The 19,366-nt window shown below is 40.6% G+C and overlaps 1 protein-coding gene across 1 annotated transcript in view; it reads right to left on the reverse strand.

Annotated features, from left to right (window-relative positions):
* The window catches only part of LOC126175232 (mitochondrial ornithine transporter 1-like), an 81,030-nt gene that overhangs the window by 34,126 nt on the left and 27,538 nt on the right, over positions 1 to 19,366 (reverse strand). The window contains exon 3 of the mRNA XM_049921866.1: positions 7,055 to 7,299. Within this exon, the coding sequence (XP_049777823.1) occupies positions 7,055 to 7,299 (245 nt within the window). The remainder of the gene's footprint in view (positions 1 to 7,054; positions 7,300 to 19,366) is intronic.

The raw sequence follows: 19,366 nt of genomic DNA on the forward strand, positions 1-19,366 counted from the left end.
GTCTTATCGGATAGCAAGGGTGCAGATCTTTTGGATGTTTTGGAGCCTAAAGCAACTGTCAGTTCACAAAGCTACAAGATGGCACTTGTCTAGTATGAAAGCCCAAATTTCCAGAGATAGAAGAACGCAAAGTTCTGCTTGAAACGTAATGTCAGGCCCTCCACAATTTTTAGCCTATGGAACTCATTGCCATATCTGGCTGGACTGTTCTACCACATACATCATAATGTCTTCGGCACCTTCATACTTCAATATCTTTGAGCCTGTGAAAAATGCACTACATAGTCAATATTTTCCAGTCTCAGATGCTGTCATCAAAGTTGTAAGACAGTGGATAGCCTCAGCTGGTTCAGGTATTTACAAATGTGGCATGCAGGCTCTTGTCCATCACAGGCAAAATTGCATAATAAATGGTGGAAAAATGCCAGTACACAGCTGAAATCTTGCTGCTTTAACTGTGTTGTTGTGCATTCTGTATCTATTATAGTTTCCATGAAAGTAAATGGGGAGTATTGGTTTTGGAATGACCCTGGTAATATTGCATTATATACTGGTAAATTTTACTTAATAAAGGATATCTAAAATTTAATTAGTGTAGTACAAATTTATAAAGGTATTGAAGAGGTGCAGTTAGTTAACGGAAGTGACATTCTGTAATCATGCTTAAAATTTTGTAATATATGAGGGTTGGAACTTTAATAGTGGCAACTATTTATTTACAGCTCGTACACAAAATAGATACATGTTTCAAAGTTTTATTGACATTCAAAGTAGTCACCAGCATTGTGTATAACCCGTTGCCAGTGATGTGCAAGTCGTAGGATACTCTTAGCTGTGCCAGTTGTGTTCACAGTTCGAGCGGCAGGTCTATTGCCCGATGAATTTGTAGCAGCTCTGAAGCGACTGCTGTGAAGTGTTTCCTTCAGTTTAGAAATCTAGTTGAACTTACGAGGGCTTACGTCAGGGGATTGCAGTAGGTGGTATAGCACTTAGCAGCCCCATCAGTCAAACAAATCAGTAACAGCTTGCACTGTACGTGTTTGATCATTGTCCTGCAAAATGATGATCAGGTCCTGCAGACAGTGTCATCACTTCTGTCTCTTAGCTGGTTGTAGATTGTGTTCCAAAAATGAACCAAACAGAGACAAAAGTGATGACACTTTCTGCAGGACCTAACCATCATTTTCCAGGACAATGCTCAAGCATGTACAGTGCAAGCTGTTACCGATTTGTTTGACTGATGGGGCTTCTGAGTGCTATACCACCTACTGCACTCCCCTGACTTAGGCCCTAGTAAGTTCAACTCAATTTCTAAACTGAAGGAAACACTTCATGGCATTTGCTTCAGAACAAATTCGTCGGGCAATAGGCCGTGCCGCTCAAACTGTCAACACAACTGGCACAGCTACCACATTGCTGGCAATGGGTTATACACAATGCTGGTGACTATTTCAAAGGCCAGTAAAACTTTGAAACACACATCTATTTTGTACAAGTTGTAAATAAATAGTTGCCACTATTGAAGTTCCAACCCTCATACATAATCAGTCAAACAACTATATTTTCTAATTGGTTTAATGACCATATCAATCACATTTCTAATAGCTTGGACTAGCAAAGCAGATATGAATAGGGACAGTCCAGTGTAGATAAAGGCAGCAAATGGGAAGATCCACTGACATAAATGACTTTGACGAAGTGCAGATTGCTATGACCTAGCATCTGGGAATGAACATCTTTGAAACAGTAAAGCTGGTCAGCTGGTTGAGTGCTACTGCAGCAAGCATCTACATAAAGTGGATGAAGAGTGGTAAAATCATGAGTAGGCAACACAATGTTGGACATCCAGGCCTCACCATGAAATATTTTGGACCACACAAATTAGTGCACTTAGTTGAACATGGGGATCTACAGCAGATGACCCCTACATGTTCCCATGTTAACCAACATCATAACTTATGATTGCATTGGCCATGGGATCATAAAAATTGGCCTGTGGATCAATGGAAATATGTAACCAGGTTGGATTGATTACATTTCTTGTTAAACCACATTGACGATCCAGTCCAGATATGCCATTACCCATGTGAAAGGCTGCTCAAAACATGCATCATGCCATGCACACAGGCCAGTGTGGGCAGTACTAAGATAAGGGGGGGGGGGGGGGGGGGGGGATCCACTTGTCCATCCAAGGGACATGTGGTAGTAATCAAAGGCACTGTGACAGCTGTGGACTACAGAAACATTCTTGCAGACCAGCTCCATCCCTTCATGCTTGCTGTCTTCCCTGGCTTACTTACCGGAGGATAGCTGTCCATATGTAACAAGACCAGAATTGATCCACAAAGATTTGAGGAACACAGTAGCGACCTTACATCGATGTCTTGGCTTCCAAATTTGCCTAATCTGAACCTAGTGGAACACATATGGGATGCTATCAGGCACTAGCTCCATGCCTAAAATCCACCGGTCCACACTTTACAGGAATTGTGTGACCTGTGCATAGACTTTTGGTACCATATACTCCTAGAAACCTACCAAAGACCGGTCAAACTCATACCATGCAGAACCACTGATGTATAGCATTCCAAAGGTGTACCAACATGCTATCAAGCATGTATCCATAATGGTTAATGTTTTGACTCACCAGCATATATTAGGAGACTCATGGCTCATCACATAAAAATGTCTGAAAGTTCTCCAGAGTTGGATGGGAAATGACATGATATGTCTGTCTGAAGACCATGTATCCACAGGGAAAAAACTTTAATGCAAGTGGTTATAAATTATTTGAATATTCATATAGCTCCATTACCATAAATTCAAAAATATAGAATGAGATAAATTCTGTATAGAGTAGGATACAGAAGGAACATCTTGTGAGTTAATAAAGGCCCCGCATGGGGCCTCCCAGCCAACAATGCCATACGATCATTTAATTTTTTTTCATAAAATGGATAAAAGAAGGTTACTTCTTCTGAAATTAAGAAAATTATACATTCTCTCAAAAATAAAAGCTCATGTGGTTTCGATGGTGTTTCCATAAAGATCTGCTACCAAATAACATCCCTGGTATTACCTGAAATATGCACTGCATTATTAACTCAAGACTTTTTCTGGAGAGTCTGAAATATGCCATTGTTAAACCACTATTTAAGAAAGGTGGTAAGAGATTTCAATAACTACTGATCTGTTTCACTGCTGACATCATTTTCCAAAATTTTTGAGAAGTTGGTGTATTCTAGAATAGTACATCACCTTAGCAACAACAATATCCTCAGCAAATCACAGTTTGGGTTTTAGAAGAGTAGCTCTACTGCGAATGCCATTTACATGTTCACTCACCAGATTTTACAAGCATTAAATAATAAAATAACTCCGGGTTTTATTTTCTGTGACCTATCCAAGGCATTTGACTGTGTGAACCACAGTATTTGTCTACTTAAATTGAAGTTTTATGGGACTGTTGGTATAGCCACCATATGCCTAATGTCATGTGTAACCAAATGAAGGCAGAAAGTTCTACTTAGTAACTCAGCCAATATAATATGTGGACATAATTCTGACTTGCAAAAAACACTTATGTGGTTCCCCAAGACTTAACCTTAGATCTACTATTGTTCCTCATATATGTAAATGATCTTCCTTCATTATACAATAAGCAGAATTGGTTCTTTTTACAGATAACATTAGTATTGCAATCAATCCAAGCACACATACAGAAACAGAAGAAAAGGTAAACAAATTTGTTAAATGCATCATTACCGTTTTTAGCAAACATTCTCGCCCTCAGTTTTAAAAAAATGTAAGATACTCAGTTCTGCATGTCTAGGGGTATTACACCGATGGTAAGTGTAACACTTGGTGAAGAAATAAAAAATAGGGTGGAAACTTAAAAAGTCTTCAGAGTCCATATTGATAAGGATTTAAACTAGAAAAATCACATTTTGTTGCTCCTCAGATAACTTAGACATATTTGCACTTAAAATCATTGCAAATCTTGGGAAGAGACAAATCAGTAAGTTGGCATATTTTCATTCAGTAAAATCATATGGAATAATGTTCTGGAGTAATTCATCTTTAAGAAAGTCTTTGTTGCTCAAAAATGTGCTGTAAGAATAATATGTGGTGCTCACCCAAAATAATCTTGTAGACATCTGTTTAAGTGGTTGGGCATTCTGACTACTGCTTCATAGTATATGAATATTTATTCTCTCATGAATTTTGATGTAAATAATCCATTACACTTCAAAAGGAATGATGATGTACACCATCACAAAATCATAAGAAAAAATTATATTCATTCTTCCACATTAAGGTTTTCTTTAGCACAAAAAGGGCTGTACAATGCTGCAACAAAATTTTTTGATCACATACCCAGATAGGTATATAAAATGTCTGACAGACAGCAAAGTAAAATTTGAAAACAAACTAAAATAGTTCTCCTTGGCAACTCTAAAAGAAAACTCAGAAATGTTCAGCATATAACCATATGTACAAATTAATTTGCAATGTGAATGTAAAATGACTCAGTCTACATCATTACGCTTTAACATTCAAAATGATCCATGGGGCATGAAACTAACTAACTAACTTCCATATGAGGCATCTCTTGTAAGTTGCAAGACCAAGCCTGATCCTCATGACAGACAGTTACTATCCTCTTCTACATACCATTGCACTAATCTGTAAGCAATACAAGCATAAGGTAATAGGCCAAATAAAACTTCAAAAGGAAGAGCGGGTCTCTCAAACCCCAAAATGTGACAGAGGACACCTATAATGACTATGTTTGCCCTCATCCAATTTATCCCTCTCCCCTCTCTAAGGAAAGAACTATTAGTTTCAAAAGCTAAAAATTGTGTCACTTTTATGTTTGCCTATTGGCATTACAACTGATTTCATTTCATGAAAGTAAGTCAAATTTTTACTACATATTATTATTGAATTTGTCTTTTATATACAGGATGATTATAATTAAAGTTAAACTTTCAAATCACTGTAGAAATAACACCACTGGTCAGAATGACATCAAATTGCAACAGAATATTATCGGAGAAGGGCGAAAATGTGTGGCAGAAGAAAAATAAATAGTTACAAAATGTAGCAATAGATGGCGCTGTAAGCATCATAATTTAAGTGGTCGACAACAAATGACAAATGAATCATACAACGATGCCTAAGGTGTATGTTTGACGTTAAACAAACTGCACTACTCAGTGTGCATGGGTGTAAAGGTGTGATACTGTTAGTTACAGAAGCCCATCCACCACAGTAAGGTCATACCACATCGGATGGGAAAATCAGTTTTTAATTGTCGTGAGACCAAAATCTGCCTAAAAAGCATAAATCACATCAGTTTTTAATTGTCCTGAAGCCCAAAAACCACATAAAAAGCATCAATCACAGCAGTTTTTAATTGTCCTGAGGCCAAAAACTGCATAAAAAGCATCAATCAAAATCAAATCAAATTATTAATTTCTGTATGACTGGCACAAAACATGTTCAATATGCTGTCCACCATTTTTTGCAACAAGTTGAAACTGAAAAACAGCATGTTCCACAACTGATCGAAGGGTTTCCAGGGTCACGTTCAGAATGTGTTGCACAGTGCCTGCCTTCAATACAGCTAAGTTTGCAATTGGAACACTGAACACATCTTTCAGACAGCCCCACAGCCAGAAGTCACACAGATTAAGATCAAGTGATTGGGATGGCCAGGCTGTAGGAAAATGGCAACTGATAATTCTAGCATTCCCAAAATTGCACTTCAATAGCTGCTTAACTGGATTTTCAATATGCAGAGGTGCGCCATATTGCGTAAAAATGATCCCATCCACACATCCATGCTGTTGGAGAGCTGGAATGATGTGGTTGTGCAAAAGACACTCATAGCACCTACCAGTGACGGTACAGGTAACAGGACCGGAGGCACCTGTCTCTTTGAAAAAATATGGTCCTATGATAAACGAGGCCATAAACCTGCAACACACAATGACCTTTTCAGGATGATTTGTGTGTGGATTTTCCGTTGACCATATTTGAGAATTCCGTGTATTGACATATCCTATCAGATGGAAGTGGATTTCATCTGTCAACAAAATCTTCCATGGGCAATCACTGTCCACTTCCATGTCAGTAAGAAATTCTAAAGCAAAGGTCCCTCTTGCTGACAGGTCAACAGGAAGCAACTCGTGCACATGGGTAATTTTGAATGGATAGCAAAGAAGGATGTTTCGTAGGATTTTATGCATTGCACTCACGGGGATGTCCAGTGTTCAGGCAATTCTCTATGCACTACATGTTTGCACACCACCACTTGTCTCCTCCTGCATTGTTGACAACATGACAGTACTAAATATTGCATGGGAGATCACTCCACCTCATCAATGGAAAATATCATTTAATGGCCAAGTTACAAATAAACTGGGCTGAAAGCTGGGTCACCATGAATATGGATAAAAGAGAACCAGGTCCATTGTAAGCCAGGCAATAGACTACACAAGATAGTGAGCCTGGCAGCAGATCACAATGAGTACTGAAAATACAGGATCAAGAGTGACAAAAGAGTATTATTCTTATGCTAAACTTACGTGTTATGTAAGTGAGAAAGCAGAAAGATAGAATAAGAAAGAATTCAGAACAATGTTCTTGCAGTGAAATGCATCATACCAGTATTCCAGAATCAAATTATATATTTCAGCAGACATAACTGCATTTGCCCTTAGAAAGCAAACTACAGTGCATTATTCTACAACATTACTATGTCTCATGTTTGTGCTCCATGTGACTCTCATTTACAAAACAATGCTTGACTAATTACTACTCATAATCACATGTACCTCTTTAGCATCCACGGCTAGTGCCTCTGTGTCACTCTTATTGCTTAATTTCACAAATCCATTTCTAAGTTACTCTTGGAAACAAAGATACTGGAAACCTAGTTTGGTGTCAGTGACACTGTGAGAATTGTTGACTGTAGATAGTCATTAAAAAGTGTACAGCAACAATCACTTTGAGTAAGATTGCTCCACCTTTAAACAGATTCACATACCTGGACTCCCACAGCTTTTGCTATAGCTTTTTGGCATAATCCATAACAAGCAAAGAGAACAGAGTTCTCAGCAACATTCGCTGCTATAGCTGGCACTGTCCCAGCATACAGACCTCTTGCAACTCCTTCCTTCATTAGAGTTTGTCGAAAACAATCCACCATTCCCTGATACAATGCTGGAAATGTCTGCATTTTCACTTTTACAGTATCCAAAGGTTGACCAACATAAACTGAGCCAATTCCTCCTGCAAATAAATCAATTAACAAAAAAAATTAAGTCATTTTGTTTATATGTCCCTATCGCATCCTCCTCACCCCCCCCCCTACCCCCACCCCATCCCAAACATACACACACAAGGTACACCAATACAGTGAACAATACAAGAGGGCATTTATTGTTCTACAAAATAACTGTGACCTGCATTACAGAGCTACAGATATGTCATTTCCATAGACTCCTATATACTATGCTTTTTTTCCCCCTAGCCATAAATACAAATCAAACCACAACAAGTGAACTGACAAGATGTGTCACACATTGTCATGTTAGAGCAAGATTTCTTTTGAATTCCTCTCAGAGTAAACACGTCTAGAGTTTGTCTAGAGTTTGTTCAGAGCACTCACATATAACTCTCAATTAATAGTTGACCCTTCTGGCAACATGCGCATGAGAATGATACCCTCATTGTCCCCAAAAGAGTGTCATCATTACTGTCAATAGAGGGAGTTGTCTTGAATATCTTCTTTTTTGGTGATTGCAGGTGGTACCATCCTAGTGATAACTCAGGTTCCCTCATGCGGAATGATCCATAGCAGGAAGTGCTCTCCATTGGCCTCAAAAAAACACCCGCCCTCCCTCTCCCCCCTTCCCCCCAAAGCTCTCTGACAGCTGTAAATCCAAGTCTCTACTTATGATGTGCCAGTCTGCATGAATAATGGCATCTGTGTGATTTATCATGTTGGAAGCAGTGGCTGTGAGAAGATGTACCAAACAATGGTTGATAATGGAACTCAGTTTATGTACCTCCTGAGGCTTTAACTCTCATACTCATTGCCAACAGTACTCCTATCAATTGTAAGCGCACGGATTGAGGCCCTTACCATGCAGGATGGCAAAAAGTGGTGAATGCTGGATGGTGCTCTGTGCACCAATGAGATAGCATTAGCAAGACATGCATTTATTCGGTCAAGTATTACTATCCAATCGTCTTCTCTATGACAGCAGAGAGGAAGACCGCAAACACAGTACACAGAATTGAATGTGCTGACATGCATGCTCAACAATATCTTGAGGCAACTGTCTCCAGTGTGGCTACACACACACACACACACACACACACACACACACACACACACACACACACACACACACTTGCAGTCTCAGAGAGTTGAAACTACACTGCGAGCAGCAGCACCAGTGCTTGATGGGAATGGCAACTGGATAGGGGTAAGGAGGCTGGGGCGGGGAGGGGGAGGGATAGTATGGTGGGAGTGGTGGACAGTGAAGTGTTGCAGTTTAGACGGAGGGTAGGAGAGAAGGTGTGGAGGGGGAGGAGCTAAGTAGCGGAAAGGAGAGAAATAAAAATAAAAGAAATTAAAAGATTGGGTGTGGTAGTGAAATGACGGCTGTGTAGTGCTGGAATGGGAACAGGGAGGGGGCTGGATGGCTGAGGACAGTGACTAACGAAGGTTGAGGTCAGGAGGGTTACAGGAATGTAGGATGTATTGCAGAGATAGTTCCCACCTGCGCAATTCAGAAAAGCTGGTGTTGGTGGGAAGGATCCATATGGCACAGGCTGTGAAGCAGTCATTGAGATGAGGTGTATCATGTTTGGCAGCATATTCAGCTACAGGGTGGTCCACTTGTTTTTTGGCCTCAGTTTGTCGGTGGACGTTCATGCGGACAGACAGCTTGTTGGATGTCATGCCTACATAGAATGCAGCACAGTGGTTGCAGCTTAGCTTGTAGATCACATGACTGGTTTCACAGGTAGCACTACTTTTGATGTGACAGGTAATGTTGGTGACTGGACTGGAGTAAGTGGTGGTAGGAGGATGTATGGGACACGTCTTGCATCTAGGTCTATTACAGGGGTATGAGCCATGAAGTAAGGGATTGGGAGCAGGGGTTGTGTAAGGATGAATGAGTATATTGTGTAGGTTCAGTGGACAGCGGAATACCACGGTAGGAGGGGTGGGAAGGATAGTGGGTAGGACATTTCTCATTTCAGGCCACGACGAGGGGTAACTGATATCCTGGCGGAGAATGTAATTCACTCGCTCCAGTCCCAGATGGTACTGAGTTACGAGGGGAATGCTCCTCTGTGGACAGATTGTGGGACTTTGGGAGGTGGTGGGAGACTGGAAAGATAAGGCATGGGAGACTTGTTTTTGTACAAGGTTGGGAGGATAATTATGGTCATTGAAGGTTTCAGTGAGACCCTTGGTATATTTAGAGAGAGACTGTTCATCACTGCAGATGTGACTATGTAGGCATGACAATCGACAAGCTGCCTGTCCGCATGAACAGCCACCGGCAAACTGTGGCCAAAAAACAAGTGGACCACCATGTAGCTGAACACGCTGCCAAACATGATACACTTCATCTCAATGACTGCTTCACAGCCTGTGTCATATGGACCCTTTCCACCAACATCAGCTTTTCTGAATTGCGCAGGTGGGAACTCTACCTGCAATACATCCTCCATTCCCATAACCCTCCTGGCCTCAACCTTCGTTAGTCACTGTCCTCACCCATCCAGCCCCCTCCCTGTTCCAATTCCAGCACTACACAGCCGTCATTTCACCACCACACCCAGCCTTTTAATTTCTTTTATTTTTATTTTTATTTCTCTCCTTTCTGCTACTTAGTCCCTCCCCCCTCCGCACCTTCTCTCCTACCCTCCGTCTAAACTGCAACACTTCACTGTCTGCCACTCCCACCATACTACCCTTTCCCCTCCCCACCTCAGCCTCCTCCTTACCCCCACCCAGTCGCCACTTCCATCATGCACTGATGCTGCTGATCGCAGAGTAGTTCCAGCTCTCTGAGGCTGCAGATGTGTGTGCAAGTTGCGTTTGCAGGAATGTGTGTGTGCATGTGTGTCTACTGCTGACAAAGGCCTTAATGGCCGAAAGCTATGATTGTGTGAATCTTTTTATTGTGCCTATTGTGGCTCAGCATCTCCACTATATGGTGAGTAGCAACTTTCCTTCTCTCGCATTGTTACATTCCATCCTGGATTTTCCATTGTTAGATCTCCTAGTCATGTAGATGGTAATGCTGAGTTACGGCAGATTCTCCACTAGAGGTAGGCTGTGGGTGCCAGTGCCTGCTCACAGATGCAAGTTGGGGGGCAGCAGCCTTTAGCGCACCTGAATACAGCAACAGGTTGATGGTGCCTTAAACATCATCCGCTTGGCTCTCAGAAAGCTAGAAGTAGGAGTGCTAAGGACTTCATTTCAGTGGATGGGATGTTGGCAGCTCACAGCAACCAGGTTCAGTAAAACAGAGAGGCAGCAGTGTCACATGTAGAAGTCATCTGGAAAATGGTAGGCAGCACATCGTAGGGTCAGCATCATTCATGGCTCACTGTAACTGAATAGCTTATGGGATTAGAAGCCTGAGTATTTATTACTAGCTGCCTATAAAGCAGCCATATCATATACCAGCTCTAAGGGAGCTTCTGCACAGCATTTTATGTGGACATTATCACCAAGTAACTGAGGCAAAGATGTTACATCTGGCTGAGAATGACCACATTTGTCCTCATCCTCCTGGCTCATCTGCACTCTTTGCCCCACCTTGGTGTCACAACAATGGTTTCTCAATTTCAGTTTTGTGCATTTCTGACATGTCAGTGGGCTGATAAGTGTTCTTGTGGAACACCTACTTGTTCTTGAACCATTATGTTGTGCTCTCAGAATAACGTGATGATTCTTCCTCAGTGATGTCATGCTGTTAAGATAATAATTCAGTCCTCTCGCTCAAGTGAGGTGAAGCAATAGCTTCCTAGGTGTGCCATATTATTTGAAGGATCGTCTCTCTGCCTGTTTGTCAGTCTGATTACTACACAGAATGGCCTGGTTTAACTTGGCTTGGTATTGGCAGTAGAAAACTTTAAGAACATTTTGCATTTGCCTATGATACCTTTTTTGGGATCCAACACAACTGTATCATTACCACACACTGCACCTAATCGTTTATGGATGTTCACCACAATTTATTTCCCCCCAGCAAAGAATTCAATCACAGCACACTGATTGACAAGTGTCTTGGAGAGATGCCATTTCAATGGTTCACTAGACCATTCAATCTTTTGTAATTGTTTGAAACTTGACAAATGTGCAAAAGAAATATCAAATTTGAAGCAAATAAATTGATGTTTTTCTGTATATATTAATGACTTTAAAACAAATTGAGGCAGTATTTATTGAACAAACATTGTAATATGAAAATAAATAAATACAGTAAAGCTGTACACTGAATCTTCTTTTGCTACTTCTGCTGATCCTAGGTTCAGGTTCATAATATGCATTTTGCTGCTCATACTATCAAATTTGTTTTCAAGATAAATCTAAACTGTTTTATGAAAATCAAAAGTACTTGGTGAACCATAAATAATGACTGGAGTAAAGCTAATAACTCATATTTCAGCAGACACATTGAGCTGTAGACAGGCACATAACATTACTAAGAAAGTTGCTAGATTTTGAACACTTCTGCTTTAAATCTTACAGAATACAGATAGATATCAACGAAAATATTCAATTATTGCTAATATAATGTAAATGGATAGATAAAAAAATCTACTCGCCAAGCCAGCAGCAGGGGAACACACACAAAAGGATTCAACTTTTACAAGCTTTGAGAGCCTGTGGCTCCTCCTTCTGGCAGAAGAGTTCAAGGGGAAGGAAGAGGGTGAAGGAAAAGGACTGGAAAGGTTTAGGGAAATGGGTACAGTTCAGCAAAGTCACCCATGAGTCCAGGTCAGGAGAGATTTACCAGACAGGATGAGAAGGAAAGACTGATTGTTGGGGACAAGGCTTGAAAACCTGAGAGCTTAAAGGTGGAAGACAGGGTAATATGCAAGACAGAGATTACTACTAAAACATTGAGCACAAGTTAATAAGAGTGAAAAGACAAGTGCATTGTATGTAACAGAGGTGGGAGTGGAGACGACAAAAAATAGACAAGTCAGAAAATGAAAGATGTAGAAAACTAAAATGGAGTGGAGAAAGGAGTAATTACTGTGAATAAAAGATGGGACAAAAGGAAATGAATTGAATTAAGGCCAGGTGGGTGGCGAGAACCAAGGACATGTTGTAGTACTAGTTCCCAACTTCAGAGTTTTGAGAAACTGGTGTCTGGGGGAAGAATCCAGATGGCGCGAGTGGTGAAACAGGCACCGAGGTCTTCTTGACAGTCATGTTGTACACCATGCTCTGCAACAGAATATTGTGTGTTGCCTGTATAGACCCTCTGCCTATGTCCATTCATCCTGACTGATAACTGGGTTGTATTCATGCCAATGTAAAAGGCCGAACAGCATTTACATAAGAGCTGGTTGAAATGTTGCATTTTTGAATAATTAATAGAATATGCACCAGTTTTTTAATTGAGGTGAAAATACGTTAAGAATTAATTTTTTCCGTTGAAATAAATTCGCAAAGTAAGGAGAAAAGGTCACGATTTAATGAAAGGAATGTATCTTTTTTTTTTTGCTAAAGAATGTTCGAGAGAAATTTTTATGTATTGAAACTGCAAAGCAAGTTGAAGGCACTTGCCGTACTTTGTTTTTGGATTATATAAAAACAGGAGCTGTGAGCTTGCTCTCGCTCTCGCTCTCGCTCTCTCTCTCTCTCTCTCTCTCTCTCTCTCTCTCTCTCTCTCTCTCCCTCTCATTTTTTTTTCAATGGCTGTTTCACACATGTATGTGTGTCTCTGTAACATATGGTAAATAATTATGCTAATTTAATTTCAAAAGCCATGTTTTAATTAACACTGTACTTTCTTTTTTCATTAATTCCACATATCAAATTATTACGCTACATTTTAGAACTTTTTCAGGCTGCAATGAAGGAGAGTTGCCGATGAAATGTTTGGTGGCCACAGCCGAACGCTACTAGTGTTCAGTCGCCTATTACTTTATAAAACTTTTATTTCAGCATCCCTGAGATCTCTTTTACCAGTCTTTTCTATCAGTATCCGGCCAGTGTAATTACGCAAACTGCATAATTTTTAGATCGGTCACTGGCCTCTAAACAATGCCATCGGTCAACATTCTCATCAGTCTGACAGGAATTTGATGCTGGTTGGTGGAATATATAATTTCATCATCAACAAGTAAAAAATTTTCTATGCACCATTTTACCAGCTTTCCACCAGCAAAAGCAATAAATATAATATTACGTCATTTTTTTAAAAAAACTGCCAGTAATATTAAATGGTATATGGCATGTGTTGTTTCACAGGTGGCTCGCCTTTAACAGTATATGTTTTGGCAGTTACAGGGCTGGAATAGGTTGTGGTAGGAGGGTGCATAGGGCAAGTCTTGCAGCAGGGACGGTCATAAGGGTAGGAGCCACAGGTTAGGGAGATGGGTGCAGAAGGAGCATAAGGTCTGACAGGGATATTGCGGAGATTGGGAGGGCAATGAAAAGCTATTCTAGGTGTTGTGGGCAAAACCTCAGACGGAATAGATCTCATTCCAGGCCACGATTTTAGGAAGTGATGGCCTTGTCAAAGCAGATGATTGATATATTCGAGACCAGGATAACATTTGACAGGTGATGTGCTCCAAAGTTGTTTTTTGGAAGATCAGCAGTACCAGGATTGGAATTGATGGCTTAGAAAACCTGCTTTTGAACTAAGCTGTTGGGACAATTGTGTCCAGTGAAGGCTGGAGTGAGAGCAGTGGGGTATTGCATCCAAACAAATACATTTGTCTCGAATGCCAGGACTGTATGGGATGGAATGTTTGACATGTAAATGATGGCAACTGTCAGAATGTAAGTACTGTTGTTTGTTAGTAGGTTTGATGTGGATGGAAGTCTGTTGCTGGCCTTCAGTGAGTATGAGATCAACATCAAGGAAAGTGGCATGAGATATGGAATAGGACCATGTGAAATTTAACTGGGACAAGGTATTTAGAGATTCCAGGAATTTTAACAGGTCATCCTCACCATGAGTCCATATGGCAAAGATGCCATCAGTGTATCTAAACCAATCCAAGGGCTGAAGTTTTATGGATCCCTGGAAAGCCCCTCCAAGCGACCCACGAAATGGTTGGTATAGGAAGGAGCCATCCTAGTTCCCATGGCCACACCCCAGATCTGTTTTTATGTCTGCCCCTCAAAGGTGAAGTAATTGTTGGTAAGTGTGAAGTTGATTAAGGTGAGCAAGAAGGATTCATAGGCTTAGAATCAGGTGGGTGTTGACTGAGGAAATGTTCACCAGCAGACAGACCATGTATGCGAGGATGATGGTATAGAGGGAGATGGCATCAATAGTGACAAGCAAGGTGTGTGGTGTCTTTGTACTATGGGTTGCAGGTGTTGATCAAATAAGGCAGAGATGTATTCGGTTAGTGCTTTGAAAACAGCAACTCTAGGATGGCCAAGATCATTGTGTTTGTGGATCTTAGGAAGGAGGTAAAAGGTGAGTGCATGGTTTGGGTGGGGTAAGAAGTTCTATGGATTGAGGTGTAAGTTCTTGTGAGGGGCTTGAGGTTTTTAGTAGGGACTCTAGGTCAGTTTGAATCACTGGGATGGGATCTTATGGCAGTTGCTGTATGTAGAGATGTCAGATAGTTAGTGTAGACCATCACTAACATGCTCCTATTGGTCAAGTACTATAGTGGCAGATCCTTTGTCTGCTGGGAGGATAATGCATGATGATTTGGCATGACTACCACCCAGTTATCAGTCAGGATGAATGGTCATAGGCAGAGGGTGTATACATGCAACACACAATATCCTGTTGCAGAGCATGGTGTACAACATGGAAGACCTTGGTGCCTATTTCACCATATATGCCAGCTGGATTCTTCCCCCAGACACCAGTTTCTAAAAACTCCGAAGGTGGGAACTAGTACTACAACATGTCCTTGGTTCTCGCCACCCACCTGGCCTTAATTCAATTCATTTCCTTTTGTCCCATCATTTATTCACAGTAATTACTCCTTTCTTCACTCCATTTTAGTTTTCTACATCTTTCATTTTCTGACTTGTTTATTTTTTGTCGTCTCCACTCCTACCTCTGTTACATACAATGCACTTGTCTTTTCACTCTTATTAATTTGTGCTCAATGTTTTATAGGAATCTCTGTCTTGCATATTACCTTGTCTTCCACTTTTAAGCTTGCAGGTTTTCAAGACTCGTCTGGCGCAGTCCCCAACAATCAGTCTTTTCTTCTCATCCCGTCGGTAAGTCTCCCCTAAACTGGCGTCGTGGGTGACTTTGCTGAACTGTATCCCTTTCCCTAAACCTTTCCAGTCCTTTTCCTTCACCCTCTTCCTTCCCCTTGAACTCTTCTGCCAGAAGAAGGAGCCACAGGCTCCGAAATGTTGTAAAAGTTAATTCCTTTTGTGTGTGTTTTCTCCTGCCACCGCTTGGTGAGTAGATTTTTTATTTATCCATTTTCATTATAGAATACATCTGCATGACTACATCATCCCAGCTGACTAGATTATGGTGGAACTGCACCTTGAATGGGGCAAGGAACTGTGCCAGGTGCAGTGGGCAAGGGGAGAAAGGAAGTGGGAATGGGATGGAGGTTTGTGGAACAAGGATGCCCATGCATAGTTTGAAGGGGGAGAGAGCTAGTCCTTGGGGGGGGGGGGGGGGGGGAGGGGTTATGGATTATTTTTAATATTAAAAATTTTGAAGGACAAGTGATGACTTTCAAGTAGCCATAAAATAGTTCCAGTTCTGAACCTGTGAAAAACCTGCATAATACAGACTTTTAAAAAATTTTCTTGAATGAAAAGTATCTGACTACATTATAGTTTTTCCTTCCCCTGAGAGCTGGGGAGAGAAGTGTGGTGTGCCGCCCCCTTAACACTGGGTATGGGTGCCTTTGTGGAAGGATGGCTGGCACTTGGGAAGGAATGGCAGCAGATGCAAATGATAGGTACATGGCATCAGTGAGCTCATCTGGTTGCAGAGAGTGGGAGTTACATCCAGCACACAAGGAGTGTATTGAGAGGGGGAGATAGAAAAGAGGAAGAGGAAGACAGCAGAGTGAAGGGTATGAATGTTCGATAAGTGGAGACAGGGCTATGGGTGACGAGGACGGGGCAGCAGAGATTGAGGCCAGGAAGGTTATTGAAGGACATGTTACAAGGACTGTTCTCTTCTAGGTAATACAGAGAAACTGGAATTGCAGAAAAGAGCAAATGACACAAGTTGTAAAGTAGTCAGTTGTACTCAGCAGCATCTTCGGTCACTAGGTGGTCAAATCAGCTCCTGACAATGGTTTGGCAGTATCCGTTCATTCAGATGGACAGTTACTTCTGCATCTACATCTACATCTACATCTACATGGATACTCTGCAAATCACATTTAAGTGCCTGGCAGAGGGTTCATTGAACCACTTTCACAATTCTCTATTATTCCAATCTCGTACAGCCCGCGGAAATAATGAACACCTATATCTTTCCGTACGAGCACTGATTTCCCTTATTTTATTGTGGTGATTGTTCCTCCCTATGTAGGTCGGTGTCAACAAAATATTTTCGCATTCAGAGGAGAAAGTTGGTGATTGGAATTTCGTGAGAAGATTCTGTCACAACGTATAACGCCTTTCTTTTAATGATTTCCAGGCCAAATTCTGTATCATTTCTGTGACACTCTCTCCCATATTTCTCCATAATACAAAACGTGCTGCCTTTCTTTGAACTTTTCTGGTGTACTCCACCAGTCCTATCTGGTAAGGATCCCACACCGTGCAGCAGTATTCTAAAAGAGGACGGACAAGCATAGCGTATGCAGTCTCCTTAGTAGGTATGTTACATTTTCTAAGTGTCCTGCCAATAAAACGCAGCCTTTGGTTACCCTTCCCCACAACATTTTCTGTGTGTTCTTTCCGATTTAAGTTGTTCATAATTGTAATACCTAGGTATTTAGTTGAATTTACAGCATTTGGATTAGACTGATTTATCGTGTAATCAAAGTTTAACGAGTTCCTTTTAGCACTCATGTGCATGACCTCACACTTTTTGTTATTTCGGATCAACTGCCACATTTCACACCATTCAGATATTTTTTATAAATCTTTTTGCAGTTTGTTTTGATCTTCTGATGACATTATTAGTCAATAAACAGTGTCATCTGCAAACAACCGAAGGTAGCTGCTCAGATTGTCTCCCAAATTGTTTATATAGATAAGGAACAGCAAATGGCCTATAACACTACCTTGGGGAACGCCTGAAATCACTTCTGTTCTACTTGATGACTTTCTGTCAATTACTATGAACTGTGACCTCTCTGACAGGAAATCGCAAATCCAGTCACATAACTGAGACAATATTCCATAAGCATGCGATTTCACTACGAGCTGCTTGTGTGGTACAGTGTCAAAAGCCTTCCGGAAATCCAGGAATATGGAATCGATCTGAAAGCCCTTGTCAATAGCACTCAGCACTTCATGTGAATAAAGAGCTAATTGTGTTTCACAGGAATGATGTTTTCTAAACCCATGTTGACTGTGTGTCAATAGACCGTTTCCTTCAAGGTAATTCATAATGTTCGAACACAATATATGTTCTAAGATCCTGCTGCATATCAACAATATGGGCCTGTAATTTAGTGGATTACTCCTACTACCTTTCTTGAATATTGGTGTGACCTGTGCAACTTTCCAGTCTTTGGGTACGGATCTTTCGTCGAGCAAATGGTTGTATATGATTGTTAGGTATGGAGCTAATGCATCAGCATACTCGGAAAGGAACCTAATTGGTATACAGTCTGGACCAGAAGACTTGCTTTTGTTAGTGATTTGAGTTGCTTCACTACTCTGAGGATATTTACTTCTGCGTTACTCATGTTGGCAGCTGTTCTCGATTCGAATTCTGGAATATTTACATCGTCTTCTTTTGTGAAGGCATTTTGGAAGGCTGTGTTTAGTAACTCTGCTTTGGCAGCACTGTCTTCAATAGTATGTCCATTGTTATTGCACAGAGAAGGCATTGATTGTTTCTTGCCACTAACATACTTCACATACTTCTCTTTGGATTTTCTGCCAGGTTTCGAGACAACATTTCATTGTGGAAACTGTTATAGGCATCTCCCATTGAACTCCAAGCTAAATTCTGAGCTTCTGTAAAGGATCACCAATCTTGGGAATTTTGTGTCTGTTTAAATTTGGCATGTTTGTTTCATTGTTTCTGCAACAGTGCTCTAACCCGTTCTGTGTACCAAGGAGAATCAGCTCCATCATTTATTAGTTTATTTGGTATAAATCTCTCAATTGCTGCTGATACAATCCTAAGAATTTAAGTCACATCTGGTGTACACTTATATTATTAATTTGGAATGAGTAGATTGTCTCTCAGGAAGGCATCAAGTGAATTTTTATCTGCTTTTTTGAGTAGGTATATTATTTGCTTATTTTTCGAGGATTTGGGGATTTCAATATTCAGTCTCGCTACGACAACCCTATGTTCACTAAACCCTATATCAGTTTTGATGCTCGTTATTAACTCAGGATTATTTGTTGCTAAGAGGTCAAGTGTGTTTTCACAACCATTTACTATTCACATCTGGTGTACACTTATATTATTAATTTGGAATGAATAGATTGTCTCTCAGGAAGGCATCAAGTGAATTTTTATCTGCTTTTTTGAGTAGGTATATTATTTGCTTATTTTTCGAGGATTTGGGGATTTCAATATTCAGTCTCGCTACGACAACCCTATGTTCACTAATCCCTATATCAGTTTTGATGCTCGTTATTAACTCAGGATTATTTGTTGCTAAGAGGTCAAGTGTGTTTTCAGAACCATTTACTATTCGCGTGGGCTCATGAACTAACTGCTGGAAATAATTTTCAGAGAATGCGTTTAGCACAATTTCAGATGATATTTTATGCGTACTTCCAGAATTAAACATGTATTTTCATCAACATATCGAGGGTCAATTAAAGTCACCACCAACTATTATCGTATGAGTCGGGTACGTGTTTGAAATCAAACTAAAGTTTTCTTTGAACCTTCCAGCAACTGTATCATCTGAACTGGGGGGGGGTCGGTAAAAGGATCAAATTATTATTTTATTCCAGTTGCCAACAATGACCTCTGCCCATACAAAC

This window comes from Schistocerca cancellata, chromosome 3, assembly GCF_023864275.1.
Source record: "Schistocerca cancellata isolate TAMUIC-IGC-003103 chromosome 3, iqSchCanc2.1, whole genome shotgun sequence".
Taxonomy (NCBI): Eukaryota; Metazoa; Arthropoda; class Insecta; order Orthoptera; family Acrididae; genus Schistocerca; species Schistocerca cancellata.